We start from the raw sequence: 21,045 nt of genomic DNA, 5'->3' as shown, positions 1-21,045 counted from the left end.
CTCCTCCTCCTCCTCCTCCTCCTCCTCCTCCTCCTCCTCCTCCTGGGGCTCGCGGGCTCCAATCGCCTAGAAATCCTATCTAATTCAACCCGATCGCCTTCTGCTCCTAATGTTCTTCGTCTGTTTATTTTTAATTCTACCGTTTCTACTGCTGATGCTAATGTTTTTTTTCTTTTTTCCTATTTCTCTCTCTCTCTCTCTCTCTCTCTCTCTCTCTCTCTCTCTCTCTCTCTCTCTCTCTCTCTCTCTCTCTCTCTCTCTCTCTCTCTCTCTCTCTCTCTCTCTCTAAATATTCATCCTCCTCATTTATGTTTCTTTGCTCCTCCTCCACCTCCTCCTCCTCCTTCTCCTCCTCCTCCTCCTCCTCCTCCTCCTCCTCCTCCTCTCCTCCTCCTCTCCTCCTCCTCCTCCTCTTCCTCCTCCTCCTCCTCCTCCTCCTCCTCCTCCTCCTCCTCCTCCTCCTCCTCCTCCTCCTCCTCCTCTTCCTCCTTATAATTTATCAAAAGCTTATGAGATATAGATATAGATATACAGATTTCCGAACCAGAAACAAAAAAAAACATATGTAAATAACCGAGAACACCCTTATGAAAACTACGAGTATCTTTCAGAGATCAACACTCAACACGATCACGTGGTACAAAAGAAAAGAAAATAACGAAAGTCTTCAAATATTTACATTTTTTCTATATTCTCTCTCTCTCTCTCTCTCTCTCTCTCTCTCTCTCTCTCTCTCTCTCTCTCTCTCTCTCTCTCTCTCTCTCTCTCCAACAATAACAACAGCGGTAGCAACAACAACAACAACAACAGGACCCTTTATTAAGAAGGTTCGGCTTCATCTGTTCGGTATTAGCGGGACCCTTTGACCACTGGCAACACGGACAACAGTGAACGCCTCGTTTTGTTAATTGCGTTATAAATACAAGCGGGACTTTATCCAAGGGATGGGTGAGGGGGAGGCGCGCCCGACCACCCTGGGTCATTACACCTTCGCTGATCAATTTGTCCGGCCGAAGTCGCCTGTGTGTTTACGGGTGTATTAGTGGAGAGATAGAGAGAGAGAGAGAGAGAGAGAGAGAGAGAGAGAGAGAGAGAGAGAGAGAGGTGGTGTATGTGTATAAGATGAAAGGAAGAACAGAGAGAGAGAGAGAGAGAGAGAGAGAGAGAGAGAGAGAGAGAGAGAAGGGAGTCTTTTCATGTGCTAATGTGTAATTTGTATGCAAGGAAGTGAAATATTTCCATTGCCATTGTTGAGAGTGGCATGGGTGTGTGTGTGTGTGTGTGTGTGTGTGTGTGTGTGTGTGTGTGTGTGTGTGTGTGAGTGTGTGTGTGTTCTTAGCCATGTTGTCTCGCATATCTTGACTTTGAAATTAGTATGTGTTGTGTTTCAGCGACCAAATAACAACTCGAATTTATTTAAACAAAACACATACTGAAGTTGACACATTAATAATTACAATACGTACCTAAAGTAAATAGAAACAATGATAGTTGGGTAAATAATAACAACAACAACAACAACAACAACAACAACAACAACAACAACAATACCACAGATCCCTAGAATCCAACCCACCGAGTTTTGCCTTCCTTTGTCTAGTCCTTAACGGAAGCACTTATAAAGGTAGCAGTAACAACAATAAAAACAACAATAATCCAACTACCACTGGTCATCACGGGAAAGCATCAAAGGTTCCCTCTTAAGAGCAAAACTGAGCGAGACTTTCCTGCCTTGTCTTGTCTCTGGAGGTTCGTCTCGAGGCAGTGTAAGCAAGAGTAGTGAAGTGCTGCTTAAACTAACATTCTTTGGACATGTTTCCCTTACTCCTGAGAGAGAGAGAGAGAGAGAGAGAGAGAGAGAGAGTTCTGAAAGCCAACAAATCTCAGAGAATCACACCGTACTCGACTCATCAAAAAGAATTTAGATGTCTGAAGTAAAAGACGCGCACTTTATCATTAAAGTTTTTTCTTTCATCTTTAGGGCATAGCTTAAAGGAATTCCAATTATGAAAAATAGAGAGTTGGGCTGCGAGGCGTGTGTGTGTGTGTGTGTGTGTGTGTGTGTGTGTGTGTGTGTGTGTCTCTCTCTCTCTCTCTCTCTCTCTCTCTCTCTCTGGCAAGAAGAAACCACCTATTGAAATAAAGAAATAATGACACTAGTAATCGCGCAGGCTGTGTTGCGGGCGGCGGGAGAGGAGATGTTTTGTGTGCGTGTGGAAATGAAATAAATAATGCAATGGGGGATACAATTTATAGCCTCGGGTCAGCCCTTATGTATGGGAGCGTAATTTGGAAGCTGAGGCACGTATTGGAAATAACGCAAATACTATGAAAACGGGAAACCCTTCTCTTCCTCCTCCTCCTCCTCCTCCTCCTCCTCCTCCTCCTCCTCCTCCTCTTCCCCTTTCTCTTGCTGCTGCTCTTACATACAGCAGCATTTTTGCCTCGCTTTCCTCTGTGTATGTTGAAATAATCGTGAATATAATTACCGAACAGATGTTGGTCACCGAATTAATCATGTAGAGTTTTACGTGTGACTGGAATTATCAATTATATAAAGCCATCCATCGAGTCAGCCAGCCAGCCAGTTAGTCAGTCAGTCAGTCAGTCAGTCAGTCAGTCAGTCAGTCACCTTCCCTCTCTCGCAGTTCCAGTCCAATTCCAGAGTAACTATTTATTTCCCTTTTTTTATTTTTGATCACCATATCTGATCTGAAAACATCGTGTGGATTGAGGTAAAGTAAAAAACATCTATCCTCTATTTTTTTTTTATTTTCTTCAGTGTACGATGAGAGAGACGGTGACGAATATTCAGATTAGAAGGATTCTCTCTCTCTCTCTCTCTCTCTCTCTCTCTCTCTCTCTCTCTCTCTCTCTCTCTCTCTCTCTCTCTCTCTCTCTCTCTCTCTCTCTCTCTCTCTCTCTCTCTCTCTCTCTCTCTCTCTCTCTCTCACACACACACACACACACACACACACACACACACACACACACACACACACACACACACACACACACACACACACACACACACACACACTCAGCCACCCACCGTCGGGCGCCTCACTATCGCATTAGATCGACACAAAATTAACATGAAAACACTTTTGCCGAATCGATCTCCCTAGCGAGGCCTGATAATTCTCTCCTCCGCCGGACACAAACCCCGCCGCCGTTTTACAGTTGGTATTAATTAATTGTCCTGATTCGCTGGCTGTCCTGTCAATCAGATTATTAAGAAGCTGCGCTGGAAATTAAATTACAATGGGCTCTTTTGATTAATATCTTAATTGTTTTAAAGCCATTTCATTATACGGAAGCCGCGTGCTGATCCCGAGCGTGTGGATGATTCTCAGGTGTAATCAGTAAAATATCCGTATTATGGCCGTACTGGCGCCGCAGCAACGTGCATATATACGCCGTAATAGGAGTGATAAGTATGGTGTGTGCGGCACGCGGCGGGAAATGATGGTGGGGGGCGCGAATGTCCTCGTGTGTTATTAAAAAAGCCAGCATTTCATAAAGTCTCACGCATTCATTAATACTGTATGTCTGTGTGTGTGTGTGTGTGTGTGTGTGTGTGTGTGTGTGTGTGTGTGTGTGTGTGTGTGTGTGTGTGTTTGTGTGTGTATTTGTGTTTATGTACTATGTATATGTGATGTCTCTCTCTCTCTCTGATCTCTCTCTCTCTCTCTCTCTCTCTCTCTCTCTCTCTCTCTCTCTCTCTCTCTCTCTCTCTCTCTCTCTCTCTCTCTCTCTCTCTCTCTCTCTACATGTGTGTGTGTGTGTGTGTGTGTGTGTGTGTGTATGTATATACCTCCATGTATGTATGTATGTCGCATCGAATGTTATAGTTAAGGTCTTTCGAATTATTTTTATTTTTCCTTTGTTCCACCGGTATATATGCATTTTTTTCCTTGCATTTTCCCTTTCCTCACCTGCGTCTGTTTCCTCTTCTGGCTTTCCCCTTCGTATTCTTTTCTCCCTCCCCTCTCTGCGCTCTCCTATTCTCTACTCCTTCCCATTTCTTTTATATTTCTGTTTCCTCTTTTTCGTCTTTTTCTCTGTAAGCCTCCTTCTCATCCCCTCTCTTCCTATGCCATTCCCTTCCTTCCTTTTTCTCCTCTTTTATCAGTTTTCCCCTCTATCCCCAGCTGGGCTCTCCTCTCTGACTCCCTACCTCCCTCCTCTCTCTCTCTCTCTCTCTCTCTCTCTCTCTCTCTCTCTCTCTCTCTCTCTCTCTCTCTCTCTCTCTCTCTCTCTCTCCTCTCTCCCTCTCTGTCTTCTCCCCACACGGCTGTTTTTCCCCTCCCCCTTTAGACGTCCCCTCCCATAATCCCTGTCCCACCCTTCCTCCTCCCTTCCCTTCCTTACCAAAGATGACTTTTTCCGCCGCTTAAACTGCCGTCAATAGTGGGAGACGCAAACTTTTCCAGTCCGCAGATTGAAGACTCAAATTCAATATTTAGGTGCAAAAGTGTATTTTTCTGCCACAGATGGATAAAATTAAAAAAGTTTGAAAAAACGAAATAAAAAAAATGGAGAGAGAGAGAGAAAAAGAGAGAAAGAAAGAAATAAAAGTTGTATCGACTGGCGCTGCATCTTGGAAGATTCCGAAGCCGGGGGAAAAAAGTCTGCTGGGTTGGTTGTGTGTGTGTGTGTGTGTGTGTGTGTGTGTGTGTGTGTGTGTGTGTGTGTGTGTGTGTGTGTGTGTGTGTGTGATTGTTTAGTTTAGTGTGTTGGCTTGATTGGTTGGTTAGCGGGTCATTTCGATTGTGAGTGGTTTGTTTTGCGATGTTAGTGAGTGTTTGCCAGAGTGAAATGTTTCAGTTGGATTTAATGAAATGTTATGTTTTGTTTTAGATTTTGCCTTTCTACTGGTATTGTATCCATTATTGTGAACGATTGTGTAGAGAGAGAGAGAGAGAGAGAGAGAGAGGAGAGGATAGTTGATGTGTGCGTGTTGTGCTGACTGATGCAAGTCAATATTATTGATATTTCCACTGGTGTAAATATGTGTCTGGTATTATAGTTTGGAACATTTATCTATATCACCCCAGGTAACAGACAGTTACCTCATATATCTGAAGACTAACTATATCATGCATGGGGAAATCCTCCGTTGCGTAATACTGAAAGCAAAAAGCATCAAGGTGATAGAGCGATCAGTCCCCGAGTAACAAGGTGTGATATGGCGCTGTGTTAGTTTTGCCGCCTCAGTAAATAATAAAAGTCAATAGTGAACAGGACAGAGCAGCGAAATCGATATGACTTGGAATGGAATTTAGGTGAGGGCGAGGTGTTGGCATCCAGCTATACTCCCCTCACACTGGCACAGCGACACCATAACCCCATAAAGAGTGCCACTAAAACACCTGTGAATTGATACCTGTAAACGGCCTCACTCCCGCCCGCCTCTGACTCCCTCCCACGTCATTATCTAAAGGAAAGTGAATCTTATTTCCCCGCAGCGCGTCCCGGGAAAACCTCCCCTGAGTAGCTCCCCACAAGGTCCACAGTGCCTCGGCCCCTAGTCATCCAGGAGGCATAAAGAAAAAAGATCCCTTCCTTCCTTCCAGACTCAAAGGCAAAAAGTTTGGACGAAATATTCAAATAGAAAAATTATTGTAATTCCTTCCGTGTGTTCGATCTGACGCCCCGAAAGCTCGCCCCTTCACAAAACTTTATTAATTAAGATTTAATTGGGTTCATTTGCCTCCCCGACCCCCCCTTGGACCGAATAATAGACGGGAGGTGCTTTACCGACCCGGCCTGACCTTCCTTTGTATACACCTTGCCTCGTCTGACCCTTTGGAGCGACACGAACCGCTGACCTCTCGTTATTTTTTACACACCCCTACCTCACCGCCCGGCGTCCCATCACCACTGAGTTTTGGAGCCTTAATCAGTCAGTCAGTCAGTCACTTTAACATCATTTCCAATCCTGCGTCACCCTCACTTGTTTCCCTTCCTTATCTAGAGAGAGAGAGAGAGAGAGAGAGAGAGAAAACAAAAAATCTACATATATTTACATAGAGACACAGACCACGTGGAGGGTTTGGTGAGTAGCGGGGCTTAATCTGCCTCATAACATTAGCAGTTGATCAAATAATCGTCCACTTTACTGCTCACCGGGTCACAGACAACACTCTTTTTTCATTTATTTGTCCACGATTTCACCTTACTTGGCGATTATTTTACATGTATATCACACTCTTGTAGTTTATTGGTCCTGGGAGTTATATAATGAAATGCAGTTGTTGTTTATATGCCAGAGTGTAGAGAGAGAGAGAGAGAGAGAGAGAGAGAGAGAGAGAGAGAGAGAGCAACCCAGCAACAGCACCATTCCTTTTACGCTTCTTCCTCCTACATTCTCTCCCTCCCTCGCCTCTCCCCTCTCTCAGTTTCTCTCCTCTCCTCTCCCTCCTTCGGTCCCGCCCTTCCAACGACTCACCCCAGTCAGACTCACTACTCACTGCAGATTTTAAAACTTTCTTATGAGTAGTGCAGATCAAACTTTGTTGGGTTCCCTCCCCTCCACCCCTCTCCTCCTCCTCCACCCCTCTCCTCCTCCTCCTCCTCCTCCTCCTCGTGCTCCTCCTTCATATTTATCTTTCTTCTCTCTTTATATACTCATTTTATTGCCTTATTAGATTTTGTCCTCTCTCTTTTCTCCTTGTTTGCCTTTAGCTTGTTTTAAGATCCTGGTTCGTGTTGTTGTTGTTTTTTTAATATATACTTTTTTCCAATCTGTGGTGGAAGAATTATTTGTTGTTTTCTTTAGTCATGTTGATTTCTAATTCATTTTCCTCCCAACGTCACCACAGCCACGTTTCTTTTTCCTTTTTTTCTTTTTCTTCTTTTTTTTCATTTTTAGTTTATATAATTCTATCCTCCTAGGTGCATAATTTTCTCCTCACTTTCCTCCTCTCCTCCTCCTCCTCCTCCTCCTCCTCCTCCTCCTCCTCCTCCTCGTCCTAGTCCTCCTCGTCCTCGTCCTCGTCCTCCTCCATTCTTCCTGCTCTTCCTCCTCCTCTTCCTCGTCCTCTTCCTCTTCGTCTTCCTCTTTGTCCTCCTCCTCCTCCTCCTCCTCCTCCTCCTCCTCCTCCTCCTCCTCCTCCTCCTCCTCCTCCTCCTCCTCCTCCTCTCTCTTCTTCATCCTTTCCTGTGCTAAATAATATAGAATTACCTCGACACATTCAATAATATTCAGGCCTCAGCTGTGCATTAACTCACGTACTTACTTAGCGGCACCTTTGAATCTGATACAAATGTTCTCAGTTCAAAGGAGAATGACGATCGACTTTGCTGCTTCTAGAAAAAATGATGAGACAAGAACGGAGCAAAAAAAAAAAAGAGAGAAAAAAAAGAAAAAAAAACTTGAGGTCTCTGATTTTGGTTTTGCGGCGTTAATAGATCACTTTATTTGAATAGAGATGTTTAGATGTTTATGCTGGCAAAGTATATGTGGCCCATGGTATCACATTGTAAGTAAATAATGAGGTGGTTCTACTGTCACTATCAGACATCACATCAGACTCGATACTGTTGTGGTTCCCTTTGTTGTTGTTATTGTTACTCCGTATGATAGTTTAATGGATTAGTGAGTGGCTAGTCTGAGTTAATGGAGGCTTGGTTTAAAGAAGTGCACGGAATGTGTTGATAAGATTGAAAGTGGATTGGAATGACTAGGGATGAAAGACTTGCGTAACTACTGCATCGTCTTCCTCTCCTCCTCCTTCTCCTCCTTCTCCTCCTTCTCCTTCCTTTACCTTTTCCTCATTTTATTTTCACTTATACACTTTCTCTCCCTTCCTTCCCTTCCCGCTTCCTACACCATCTTGAGACAAATGTAATCCTTCCCTTCACTTATGCACCTTCTCTCTTCCTTTCTTCTTTCCCATACCTTACCATCTCACTTTTCTCTCACTTCAACACCCTCTCTCTCTCTCTCTCTCTCTCTCTCTCTCTCTCTCTCTCTCTCTCTCTCTCTCTCTCTCTCTCTCTCTCTCTCTCTCTCTTCCTTTACCTTTCTATCACACCCCCATCACTTGAACGACCTTCTCTCTCTTCCTTCCCCTACATTCCCCTCCATCCTTCACACACCATCTCTCCCATCTTCCTTCCCTATCTTTCCATCCAACTCCTGCTCAGTTACACAACCTCTTCTCTCCCTCTTCCTTTCCCCACCTTCCCGGCACAACTGCAGCCCCTCCCTCCGCGTCTCTCCTTCGCTCCCTCCCATCATCGCCGCGTGGCCGACACACTAGCGCTCGTAATTAGGTTATGACTGATTGGTCATTTTTTCTCGACCTGTCTCGTTAAAGCTCTCCTCAGTGCTCTCGTATCCCGCCCTTGTAGCCTTGGAGGTGTCCAATGGATATCGCAAGGCTAGTGGTGGTGGTGGTGGTTGTGTTATAAGGGTACGTTCTGCGAGGCTCTTTGATGAATTTATGACTTGCAATAAAGCCGTGTTAAGAAGAATACCGCTACTACCAGTTTTGCAAGGATGTTCCTCGTGTATTTTGAATTAATTTCCTTGAGTATGTTTATAACAAGCAATGCATTCATGCTAAGAAAAAACAATAGTGTTCATTTGATATATATATATATATATATATATATATATATATATATATATATATATATATATATATATATATATATATATATATCAAGTTTCTTTGATATTTTTTTCTTTACTCACAATAGAAAAAAGCTAACTTTGCATTCACCCGTTCCGCTCCACCCCTTCGCCCTTCATTCTTAACAGTTTCCGACCATTCCTACTCTGCAGTTGCCTTTTTCCTTCTTTGTTTCAAGTTCCTTTGTGTTTTGTGCCATCATGATCAATATTAAACGTTTCTAAATGAAAGTTAATCTTCAAAAAAATTCCGGGTTATGGCGTGCATTCGATTACCAGCGAATTTAAAACCTGAGGGGAGGGTAAAGGGGAACAGAAAAGACGGGATAGAGGGGAGGAGAGAGAGAGAACGAGGGGGAGAAGTAAAATTTTGGAAAATGGTGCAGAGAGAAGGAAGAGGAGGAGGAGCAGTAGCAGCAGGAGGAGCAGAGGGGAAGAGGAGGAGGGAGGCAAAGGAAACGAAGCGGTGATAAAGGAATGAATTGAGGGAGACTAGGAAAAAAAGGGGGGAATAAATAAAAATTGGAGGAGGGAAGCAAGAAAAGGATGAATGAGGAGTGAAAGGAGGGGAATAAGTGAGAGGAGGGAAAGTGAGGAAAATGCACACAGGGAAAAATGGGAAGAGCAGGAGCAGGAAAAGCACAAAAATCGAAGTAAGCATTAATGACGAGTCTGGTGACGAAACAAACCTTGCAGATTAAAAGTGAACGCACGGAAAAATAACCATTCAGAAGGCGTGGTTTGAGATTCATTGGGGAGAGAAAATAGAGAAAACGAGTGAGAGGAGGAGAAGGACGAGGACTAGTAGGATGAGGAGGAGGAGGAGGAGGAGGATAATAGCACTGGCGAAGCTCTGCGTTCCTGGCAGTTCTCCACCATCTCCGCCAGTTTACGGCGGTAATATGAAGGGCTCCTGGGGCAAGAAAGAACCACGCCACCCACACAGCCCCGCGCCTCCCCTCGGGGCCGCTTCTCTCGCTCCTGCCTCGCCCAACCAGAAGGCGTGCACGGCAAAAATCATAAGCATTTTTACCTTGATTATCTAGAACCATTCATTTATATTCATTTATATATCCTCGATTTTGTCACTTTTCATCAGTAATTACAATAGATTCAGGTTGTGTGCAGTAAACTTAGTGGTCATTAAAGGGATGTTTGTACAGTTGACATTACATTTAACACGTGAAATACATTGTTTTTCGTGTTAGTGCGTGTGTTGTGTTGTGCTACTCGTAAAGTGCATGAGTCACGTGATTCTTGCATAATTACTTGTTAGTTTCCTGTTGATGCGTTGTTTTATTTTAACCTTTGTGCTCAACCTCCCTCTCAACCTCAATTATTAAAAAGAAGACAAATAAAAGTGGTTTTATTGCTTTTTGTTCGCCTGGAAATATTAAGCACTTCAACTATTTGAGGCGAGATTGCATATATTGTGTCACGCGTGGTGAAATAATATATAAACACTATAGATGCTGTGTGTGTGTGTGTGTGTGTGTGTGTGTGTGTGTGTGTGTGTGTGTGTGTGTGTGTGTGTGTAGCAGTCTGAGCCAAAGAGCTCGTCCAGGTGAAAGAAAAAGACTGCTCAAGTAACGAGTTTTTAATGTGACTGTTTAAGAGAGAGAGAGAGAGAGAGAGAGAGAGAGAGAGAGAGAGAGAGAGAGAGAGAGAGAGAGAGAGAGAGAGAGAGAGAGAGAGAGAGAGAGAGAGACGGAGAGTATAAGGACGACGAAGGATTAGCCATCATAGTTTCCCAGCGTCAATCATCTCATTGCTCTTCCCTTCTCTCTCTATCGATCCCCCACGTTGTTCTCAGACTGCGAGGGAAAAGAAGCGCTTGTTATTCAATGCATGACAAAACCCATCACTCGTCTGTTCTCCAGTAAGCGTGCACACACACACACACACACACACACACACACACACACACACACACACACACACACACACACACACACACACACACACACACACACACTTTAAATTAACGCAAGGAAATAAGTCACAGAGACATTGTAGCAGAGAGAGAGAGAGAGAGAAAGAGAGAAAGGGGGGTGGGGGATGAGTGTTGAGATAAAGGAGGAGGAAGTCAAGGGAAGGAGGGAGGAAGGGAAGAAGAGAGTTGGGCATCCTCCAAATTAAATGAGAGGCGGTTTTTGGAAAATGAATTGCCACATTACTAACGCGGGACGAGGCAGTGCGTCTTAACTTTTGCTGCCGAGGCTGTGGAGGCGAATCGCAAGTGGCCGCCACATCATGCCTCCCACGCACATTATATTACATACACATCTACCGAGTCAGTCAACGCGAGCCGTCTTCCTAATGAAAACCAAGACAAGAAACGATGTATAAGGTTGTTAGTGAAAAATAGTTGTTAAATAAGAATTGAGATGCGTTGACATGATATTGAAGGCTGTTGAAGGTCCTCTTCTTGAAATGGATGAGTTAGATAAAGTTAATTTGCGCATAAAATATCTTTTCCCAGTTAAAGAAAGGAACGAGAAATTACTACTCTTCTAAATTATAGATGTCATATATTAAATTCACATGGAAGGTTGAACGTACTTTAAAGATATAATAGATACAGAAAAGAGCGAGTCTGGTGATGAATTATCTTTTCAAAGCAAGGCAGACGAGAAATTGTTACAGTTTTACATGCATATCTGTATCTTGTCACTTATTTACGCGTAGTGAAGTGTCAAAAGAGACACAGGTGATACTAGAGACAGGCTGGCAGGGTGAGACACACGCCTTAACTCATTACGTGGATAGCTTTCCCTTCATTCCCTTCTACCTAACTTTTTCCTCCATTGCAACACTTTTCCCCTTTCCTTGCCTTCCCCTCACACACCGCTACCCCTTCCTTCTCACCCGTGGTCCCCCGAGTAGTGAAAAATGGGCCGTCATTAAATGTTCAACAGGAACGATTAAAAGACAGCGGCAACGTTTCTTCATTAATGTGTCTCATTTGTTGGCGTATTATATCCCATCTGCGTTATCCCAGTTCGCTCGACACCTCTCCGCCCTCTCCACCCTCTCCACCAGCGCCACATCCACCTCCCCGCCTTCCCCCAGCCGACCTACGGCGCCTCCTTGCTACCATACGAGTAATTTGAAGTCAGAGTAATGGTGAAGTTCGCTCAGGCGAGGGGCGCGCCCACTCCTAGGGCTCGTGTTGAAGACGTGTGTTGATACGAAGGTCTGTGAAACTTGGCGGTAGACGATGAAACGACGACCGCTGTTCTGGCCACGTTGCCTCCCATTACACATGAAAAATTGTGACCAGGAGCAAGTGTGTGCCAAAATATGGGCGATTTTTAATGAGGATTTTAATCACATTCACTTTTATTATAATCATTTGGGGATGAGTGAGTCGGAAGCAGCGCGGCGGCACCGTGGGTGAAAACATCCCGGGATTGTGTTGCTGATCCACTGGGAGGCGAGATGAGGGAGGGCCGGAAGGTGGGAGGGAAGGAGGGAGGGGAGGCAAGGTGAGTGGAGGGAGCAGGAGGCGGCGGAGAAATGGAAGGTTACTTTGCTTCTCGAATACATGAAATTGAAATGTGTGTCACTTATTAGATTCGTTCACTAATCCACCACTTCATTCCATTTTGTCTCCTTTTAGTTTATTGTGTTGCCGTGATGAAAAACTTGCAACAAACTGTACACTCTAAGTAATCCAAATGGCTCGCAGGAGCCTGCGTGGCTCTCGCGGGAGTCATGCAGAGCTGATTAGTCATCGGCATGCAGCAAAAAAAAGAAGAAATACTTGTAGTCCTTATCAAAACATTTAAGCTCCTCATGAATATACCTTTTCCATCAAAAGGGAATAGCAAGTCAACCGTCAACGAAAAACATGATGAATTTTCTTTTTAAAAGCTGCCTTCCTTCCTACGTAGGACTTGGCGAGCCCCGAGTTGGGCAACATGAGCAGCATGAGTTTGAGTTCTCTGGCAAACTCGCTCTTTCTCGCAAGAGGAGACGAGGCAGAGTGGAGGCGAGCGCTCCCTCCCGCCTTTCATTAATCCTCGCGAGGACGCTTCATTGTCATCACTTGTGATTTATCACTAACGAGTAGAGCGCTATGTTTTATTCATACCGGAGCCACGTAGCTGTATCTCTGTTCCGCCGCCACCACGCTCACGCCAAATGCCGGTGGTGAGTTAAAAAAAATCGCGTGGGGTAATTTGTGTTGAGTCGACTGTTGGTGAAGACATTGCGACCTTAATGGGTGCCGTAAAGTGTCACTTCCCGCGATGTTATTAATGAGTGGCTGCCTCCAAGGGCGCCGCTGAGTGATGAAGACTAGGCCTCTCGTGACCCACTCCTCGCGGTGACCTCGCGCCCTCCACGATGCTGCTGAGGTCTCTGAAAAAAGGGGAGAAATTTGAACTAACCGTCTTAATCTTTCTGTCAAATATTCAGAACGCTCGTCCCCGCCATTAGCCAGAACGGATAACAGAGCGGGATTTTTTCTTGTTCCTTGCGAGGCTCGTCAGGGCGGCGTGAGTGAGCAGCAGGATTCACGGGGCCTCACTGACTCGCCCTCGGAAATTAAAAGTCTAGCTTGGTCGTCGTCTCTCGCAATCGTCGTCACGTTTTCCTTTCCCGTTGGTTTATCAAGAAGTAATGAATGTCTTGTGGCGTCTGCTTGAATGAATTTTTGAGTTTTTAGAGCTATGTAAAGTTAAGAGTTTGACGTCATATTTTGTTTATATTACAACATTTGGGTTTCAGAAGACTAATGTTCCCGGTGTTCATTACAGATCTTCATGCACAAGTCTGCCATGCAGATGCACAACCGCGATACTCACCGCACCGAGGTGAAGCCGCACCAGTGTCAGCAGTGCCTGAAGTCCTTCTCCTCCAACCACCAGCTGGTGCAGCACATCAGAGTGCACACCGGCGAGAAGCCATACAAGTGCTCCTACTGCGACCGACGCTTCAAGCAACTCTCCCACGTGCAGCAACACACCAGACTCCACACGGGTGAGTACCAGCGGGGCACCACGCTGGGGGTGAGGGAGTCAGGCTCTCCGGGTGATGCACGGCGTCTGCACGTCTCCATAAAACATAGTTGCTCAGAACTCGTGACTCGTTGCAGCGCCAAGTTTAGCGTGATGACACGGGGACCAAGACAGATCTCTTTATCACGTTCGTGTGTGTGTGTGTGTGTGTGTGTGTGTGTGTGTGTGTGTGTGTGTGTGTGTGTGTGTGTGTGTGTGTGTGTCTGTCGCGTTCCTCTGTACGGGGAACTCAGCACATACACACAAGTTCACCACAAGACTCAGACAGGAAGGGCGGGGGAGGGTAACTAAGTATAATCATCAACTGGCATTAAATCATTTCTTATTCACACGCCGCCGTGATGAGTTGGCCACACACCACCTTGCATGGCCGCCTCTTATGGCTGTCCACGTGCTCATCTTTCACATGCAAACTCACACCTTCTATAATCCCCTCACTCCCCTTCTTCACCCGCCACACACCAGCTCCCCTCACCCCTCGCGGCCTCACTTTAATTTCCCCTTCGCCGGAAAGGGGATCGCGACACCCTTGCTTCAGTAATTTCGGAGTCTCGCACATTAATGTTTTCCCCTCAAAATTTAAAGGACTGCTGGCATTTTGTTCCCCACTCACCCACCAATCCACCACCCATGCATCCGACCCACCACCCATGCATCTGTCCACTCACCCTTGCACCCGATCGCTTACAGCACCACTCACCCGCGCAGTGCCTACGAATGGACACAAGAGAGAATCAAATTGAAGGCAAAGATACACGAAGACGAACAGTGAAAATGCCTGATAAGTAGCTCAGTGACGCCACAGAGAAAGAGAGAGAGAGAGAGAGGAAGTAGTAAGCTAGTCATGGTTATTAAGTAAGTGTCAAAGACGGCATGGCACACAAAGGAGGTTCATTAAAGAATTCCTTTTTGCTTTTCTTTGTCTTGCAAAAGAAAGCGGCAACAGTAAAAATACATGCTTAAGTATACACTCCGATTTTTTCTATAATAATGTTGTGCGTGTTATTTTTTTGGCTTTTAACGTGAGAGAGAAGAGTGCTTGAACAAAATAATGCATCTTAACGTAATGGCAGTATTTAGTTGGGGGGGGTGCATACAGGGGAGGAGGAGGACGAGGACGAGAAGGAGGAACAGAAAGAAGAAGAGGAGGAGGACAAGGAGGAGAAAGGGAAGAAGGGGGGGAAAGAAGAAAAGCAGGAGGAGCTTGTGCTGTTGTTTTTTCTTCTTCTTTTTTTATGATTCTGTAGAGCCTCTGTAGCTTTCACGAGCGAGGGTTGGAAGTAAACAGGAGGGAGGGAGGCTTTCTCTCTCTCTCTCTCTCTCTCTCTCTCTCTCTCTCTCTCTCTCTCTCTCTCTCTCTCTCTGGTGGCGAGGCAGCAGGAAAAGGATAAAAAATAGTGAAAGGAATATATGAAAGAGGAAGAGAAGAAACAGGGAGACGGGGAGGCTTTTGGGGTAAGAGGAAGTATGAGAAAGACACGGAATATAGGATGAGGAGAAGTAAGGAAGAAAGACAAGTAAGAGAAGGAGGAAGGAGAAAGAAAGAAAAGTAAGAGGAGGAGGAGGAGGAGGAGGAAGTGGAAGCAGGATCCAGGGAGTTAGTTCTCCTTTATGGAAGTCGAGGCCAAAATTCGGAGCCACGTGAAACAAAAGGCTGAGTTATGTTTGCAGAATATTCAAATTGGGTCATAAAGTAAAGTGGGTCCCGGCCCTTGTGACCCTCTGCTGCTGCTGCTGCTGCTACTACTCCAGGTGGTGGTACTACTACTAAAACTAAGACTACTGCTTCTACGACTATTACTACTACTTTTACTACTCCTGTAACTATCAGTAATACCATGCTTCTGCTCCTGCTCCACCTAACGGTACTACTACTGCTACTACTACTACTACTAATAATAATAATAATAATAATAATAATAATACTGCAAATATCCTGCTAGTCCTCCTCGTGTTAGAGTTCCTTTACTACTACTACTACTACTACTACTACTACTACTACTGTTACTTCCTCCTCAACATGCTACTGCTACTGCTACCGTCTCTTTTACTGCTTACACTTGTTTCTTTTCTCCATTACTACCACATTTAAATCCCATGTTCTCTCATACCCCTCCCTTCCTCTTCCGGTACTTCTTTGTTATTCCTACTTAGTCTCTCTCTCTCTCTCTCTCTCTCTCTCTCTCTCTCTCTCTCTCTCTCTCTCTCTCTCTCTCTCTCTCTCTCTCTCTCTCTCATTCCACCCCATTTCCCCTTTCCGTATTTTTCAACTTTTTCCTTTGTTATTCTTTCGGTGTGGTAATCAGATTTTACGAATCACCTTAATTTTCTCGGGTGTTGATATGTATATGTATTCATTTTTTGCGTTCCTCTTCCACTTTCTGCTTATTGGTTTTACTTCTTTTCCGCTTCTCCCCCTTTATTTTTATTTAACGGTGTGCCTGTGCTCTCTCTCTCTCTCTCTCTCTCTCTCTCTCTCTCTCTCTCTCTCTCTCTCTCTCTCTCTCTCTCTCTCTCTCTCTCTCTCTCTCTCTCTCTCTCTCTCTCTCTCTCTCCTTAACTTTAAAGAATACCCGCCCACTTCCCCCTCGCAATTCCTGTCCACACACGTAAATATAGATAAATGGCTCTTGTTTGGAATGCATCAAAGTTGGCCCACGAGTATTATTTTTTCCTCCAGCCATCATGGAAGGATTGGTGGAGGGAGGGAGGGAGGGAAGGGGCAGGGGCAGGGGCAGAGACGGTGGTGGTGGTGGTGGAAGGGGCGGGTGTGGCTGGCTCTCTTGGAAGTTGTTTGAAATCAGAAAAGATAAAGTGCGGGGAGATGAGAGAGAGAGAGAGAGAGAGAGAGAGAGAGAGAGAAAGATAGAGAAAGTGAGATAAAGGAGTGCGTGGTTTTGAAATTGGCTAGATAGGGATGCTAGAACGATGAGAGAGAGAGAGAGAGAGAGAGAGAGAGAGAGGGAGGGGGAATAGGGGGGTAAAGGGTTTTAGATGACGTGTAGGTGAGGAAAAGACAAGAATCGGCGAGGACAGTACTGGAAAAGATGGTGGTTTTGAAGCGAAGACGAAGAGCACTTGGGCGTGTTCGAGGAGATAAAATGTTGGGTCGAGATACGTCTGAGGGGAAAAAAATGAAGAGAAAGGATAACTCTTGCTTTTCTTTCTCATTTTCCTTCTTCTCCTTCTTTTTCGGTCGTGTACCCCTTTCATTCCGAAGATACAGCCATCTTCACCCTCAACTCGTCTTTATGTGTGATATTTGTGAGGGAAAGGCTATAAACTGAGGAGACGAGGGGGAGCGCTGCCCCCCATGGATAATAAAAGAGCTGACGAGGCACCCGGGTGGAGCTCTCCTGTGTTGGTTGGGATGCCGTCTGTCGCCATGCTCGTGTATGCCAACCCACCACGACCACCACAGCCACCACTACCACCACTACCTCACCACCACCACCACCACAATCAACACCAACGCTTTCCCCACTACTACAACCACCAACCTCACTGCCGCCACCAGGTACACTAGCACCACCACCACCACTGCAGTTAACACCGCCGCCAACACCACTTCCTTCACCACCACCTTTATCTATCGTTCTTTTTATTCGTTTTTCCAGGCGACCATTTTTTTAACGTTTCTGTAGCAACCGCCAGTGGTCGCGTGCATAGCCAGTTAGGTGTGTGTGTGTGTGTGTGTGTGTGTGTGTGTGTGTGTGTGTGTGTGTGTGTGTGTGTGTGTGGTGGATACACAAAGCTGTGGCGGTGCTCGGGGTCGGCAGGAGTTGAACCGTGCAAGTCTGGCTGAAAATTGAGAACTCCTTGTCTCTGTGGACTCTCGCACTGGATTCTGAAAGGAGAGACAATTTTATGCTCCAGAATATAAAATTGATTGCCTATAAAATCACATCCCGCGCGCGGCTCCAAAGAATTATTTCCATACTTAATATCTTCATTCTTATTCTATATACGCACCATTTTATCTCCTTCCTTCTCTGTATTTTTTATTTCTTTGTCTTGTTTGCTTTTTTTCGTATTTTCAGCGGCTTAATCTCCTCTTTTTTTTCTTCATTTTTATTTTTGTGTTCTTATTTGGCATCATCGTCGTTCTCTTTTCACTCCATTTCATATTTCTAGAGTCTTCTTTCTGTCTTTCCCAGTCTTTTTATCTTCCTCCTCTTCTTCGTCGTCGTCCTTGATCTCCTCTTCCTCTTCAGAATGCTCCTTCTCTTCCCCTTAACCTCTTCGTTGTTGTTCTTTTCTTCTCAGAATCCTCCTCTTCTTCCATTTTTTTTTCTTTTCTTACTTCTCTTCTCATCTTTTTCTTTCTTACTCATCATCGTCATCTTTTATCTCTTTCTTCTCCTCTTTCTCTGTGGAATTTTCCTTCTCAATCTTCTCCTACTCTTCTTCTTCATCCCAGTCTTTTACTTCTTCCTCTTCATCGTCATCCTCCTTTACCTCCTTCTACTCCTTTTCCTCTATAGAATCTTCCCTCTCTTCTTTTTCTTCTTGATGCTCTCAATCTTCTCTCCGTTCCTCGTCGTCGCGTGTGACATAATCCCACGTCACTTCGAAGGTGCGTTTTGTTCATTTCTTTCGCGTGAAGTGCCGCCCTCATCTCCTTGATCACCCGTGAGCTCTGCGATTATCATGCTACCAACATTAAATTTCTCTCTGTTCCTCTCTCTCTCTTTCTCTCTCTCTCTCTTGTTTATCACAATTTCATTTAATTCCGGTTGGTTTCCGTCGCCTCATTCTCTTCCTCATTCTCCCTCACTTACCTCTCCATCTCCTTCTCCTTTTAATACTGCAAATTGCTCCTCTGTGACCCAAAGACTCTGTCCCTCTATTCTATATCTGATGGCCGTTTAGCACACAGCCGGAGGGGTGGAGGGCTATCAGCTGCCTCATTATTGGGGCGAGACTGGCCGTGACCCTCCACACACACACACACACACACACACACACACACACACACACACACACACACACACACACACACACACACACACACAGAAACATCGACTCTCACTAAATGTTGCCTTCCCTGTTAGACCACCTTAGTGGGATGTATGTGGCTGAAGAGGAGGAGGAGGAGGAGGAGGAGAGGAAGGAAGGAAAGGAGGGAGGGAAAGAGGGAGGGAGTGGTGAGAGACTAGGAGGGAGAGAGGGAAGGAAGGAGGGAGAGTTAGAGCTAATGGGGGAGGGAAATTAATGAGGGCTAAAGAGAGAGAGAGAGAGAGAGAGAGAGAGAGAGAGATTCAGATTAAAAAAGAAGACACCAGAAAATGGGACGAGGGAGAGACAGAACACGAGATATGGGAGACCAAGCAAGACACACAGAGAGAGAAAGAGAGCCAGAAAAGGAGTACAAGAAGGAAGACGAGAGGAAGAAGGAAGACGGGAGGGTAGGAGGGAGGGGAGGAGCTTAAGCCATCGCGGAGAGAGCCTCGTAAGTGGACCGGGACCATTACAAATTGTCTCGTTGAGGGAAGAGATGAAAGGGGACGAAGAGGCGTTTGGAAGCCTTACGAGATCTTGACAGGAGTTACGCGGCCGTAGGGGAGAATATGGGAGGCGGCGGTAGGGGAAGGAGAGAGAGAGAGAGAGAGAGAGAGAGAGAGAGAGAGAGAGAGAGAGAGAGAGAGAAAGGCGGGAGGAGGGGCAGGAAAGTGGCAGGAGCGGGAGAGAGTGGAAAGAGTGGGAGAAAAATGATAGGAAATGGTAGCATGTAGATGAGAAGTGTGGCTCGGAAGTGAGAAGGGTGCTGAGCGGTACGTGAGTGAGTGTCTGAGTGACTGTGTGCCTTGACGTGTATGTGTGTGTGTCTGTGTGTGTGTGTGATAATGTATGGGATGTGTATGTGTGGATGGGTGAGAGAGAGAGAGAGAGAGAGAGAGAGAATTACTGAGATGTTCGTTTTACGGAGGTGCCCCCAGCCCTCTCTCCTTCTCTTCCTCCTCGCCCTCTTCTTTCTCTTCCCCATCTCTCTCCTCTTCCTCTTTCGTCTCTCCCTCCTTCTTCCATGCTCCTCTCTCCCAATAATCCCCATTTCTCCTTTTTAACCCTGAATAACTCTCCTCCTCCTCCTCCTCCTCCTCCTCCTCCTCCTCCTCCTCCTCCTCCTCCTCCTCCTCCTCCTCCTCCTCCTCCTCCTGGTCCATGAGTAGAAAGCCCCGAGGTAAAGGAAGCCACAAGGATATAGGAGGAATATGAAAATAGAGTATTATCGAGAATTGTGCCCATTCTTATTATTAGAGTTAGTTTATTATTGTAAGGAAAGACGCTTCAGTTTTAACATAAAGGAACATTACGATAGAAAAGAACATTATTCGAATCACCCAACAACGCCACCACCATTCCTACTACTACTATGCTACTACTACTACTACTACTACTACTACTACTACTACTACTACTACTACTACTACATTAGTCATCAGGAACAACGGACACAGGCGGAACAAGAGGTTAAGAAGGGCATTGTCCAAGATTCCCATTATTACCAGTGTCACTCGTGCTCCGTAGAAGGGAAGTTTAATTTGGGTAAAAATGTGCTGGAGAAGACGGCGGGAGTCGAGTCGGGAGGCGGGAGCTGGGCAGAGGACTTTCAAAGGCGCTAAAGAATGTGACTCCAATGTATCTGAGGAACTGAAAGATGTCCTCCATTTAAGAGATTGGCAGGCTAGTGGTAGTGGTGGTGGTAGCCGAGAGAGAGAGAGAGAGAGAGAGAGAGAGAGAGAGAGAGAGAGAGAGAGAGAGAGAGAGAGAGAGAGAGATAACGAAGAGGGAATGAAGTTATGTTGCAAGTTTTTTTTCTCTCCCTTTTTTTGCTGCTCATATTATCTTTCCATGTCAGAGAGAGAGAGAGAGAGAGAGAGAGAGAGTAGTTATTTTGCATGTTTTTCTTATTTCTTTTACGTATTATCTTTTCTTAATCTTTTTCCACAACCATCATTACCGGAACCACAGCTCACTACCACAGCTACCACCACCACCACCACAAGTACCACTACACCTCCTCCTCCTCCTCTTCCTCTTCCTCTTCCTCTTCCTCTTCCTGTTCCTCTTCCTCTTCCTCTTCCTATTCCTTCTCCTCCTCCTCCTCCTCCTCCTCCTCCTCCTCCTCCTCCTCCTCCTCCTCCTCCTCCTCCTCCTCCTCCTTTTTCTCCTCCTTCGCCTTCTCCTCGTCTTTCTCCCGCGCCTCCACTTCCTTCTCATATTTATCTAACTATTCCCGAGGCAATCCAATTCCAACGCATTTCCAATTCCTTGTATCATTTTTTCCCCAAGAGAGATAAACGTAAAGTTACATATCTTGTTGCTGTTACTGCCTCTGTTTCCACCACTGTTCCTGCTGCTGCTGTTACTCTGATA

General features: G+C 45.5%; 1 protein-coding gene across 6 annotated transcripts in view; it reads left to right on the top strand.

The window, feature by feature from the left end:
- The window catches only part of LOC123498943 (zinc finger protein 384-like), a 426,364-nt gene that overhangs the window by 327,170 nt on the left and 78,149 nt on the right, over positions 1-21,045 (top strand). For all 6 annotated transcript variants that reach the window (XM_045246519.1, XM_045246520.1, XM_045246523.1 and 3 more), the window contains one exon: positions 13,408-13,630. In XM_045246519.1, the coding sequence (XP_045102454.1) occupies positions 13,408-13,630 (223 nt within the window). The remainder of the gene's footprint in view (positions 1-13,407; positions 13,631-21,045) is intronic.

The sequence above is a fragment of the Portunus trituberculatus genome, chromosome 48, assembly GCF_017591435.1.
Source record: "Portunus trituberculatus isolate SZX2019 chromosome 48, ASM1759143v1, whole genome shotgun sequence".
In the NCBI taxonomy this organism is placed as follows: domain Eukaryota; kingdom Metazoa; phylum Arthropoda; class Malacostraca; order Decapoda; family Portunidae; genus Portunus; species Portunus trituberculatus.
Note: the sequence above shows the minus strand (reverse complement) of the source record. Positions and strands in the feature narration are given on the sequence as shown.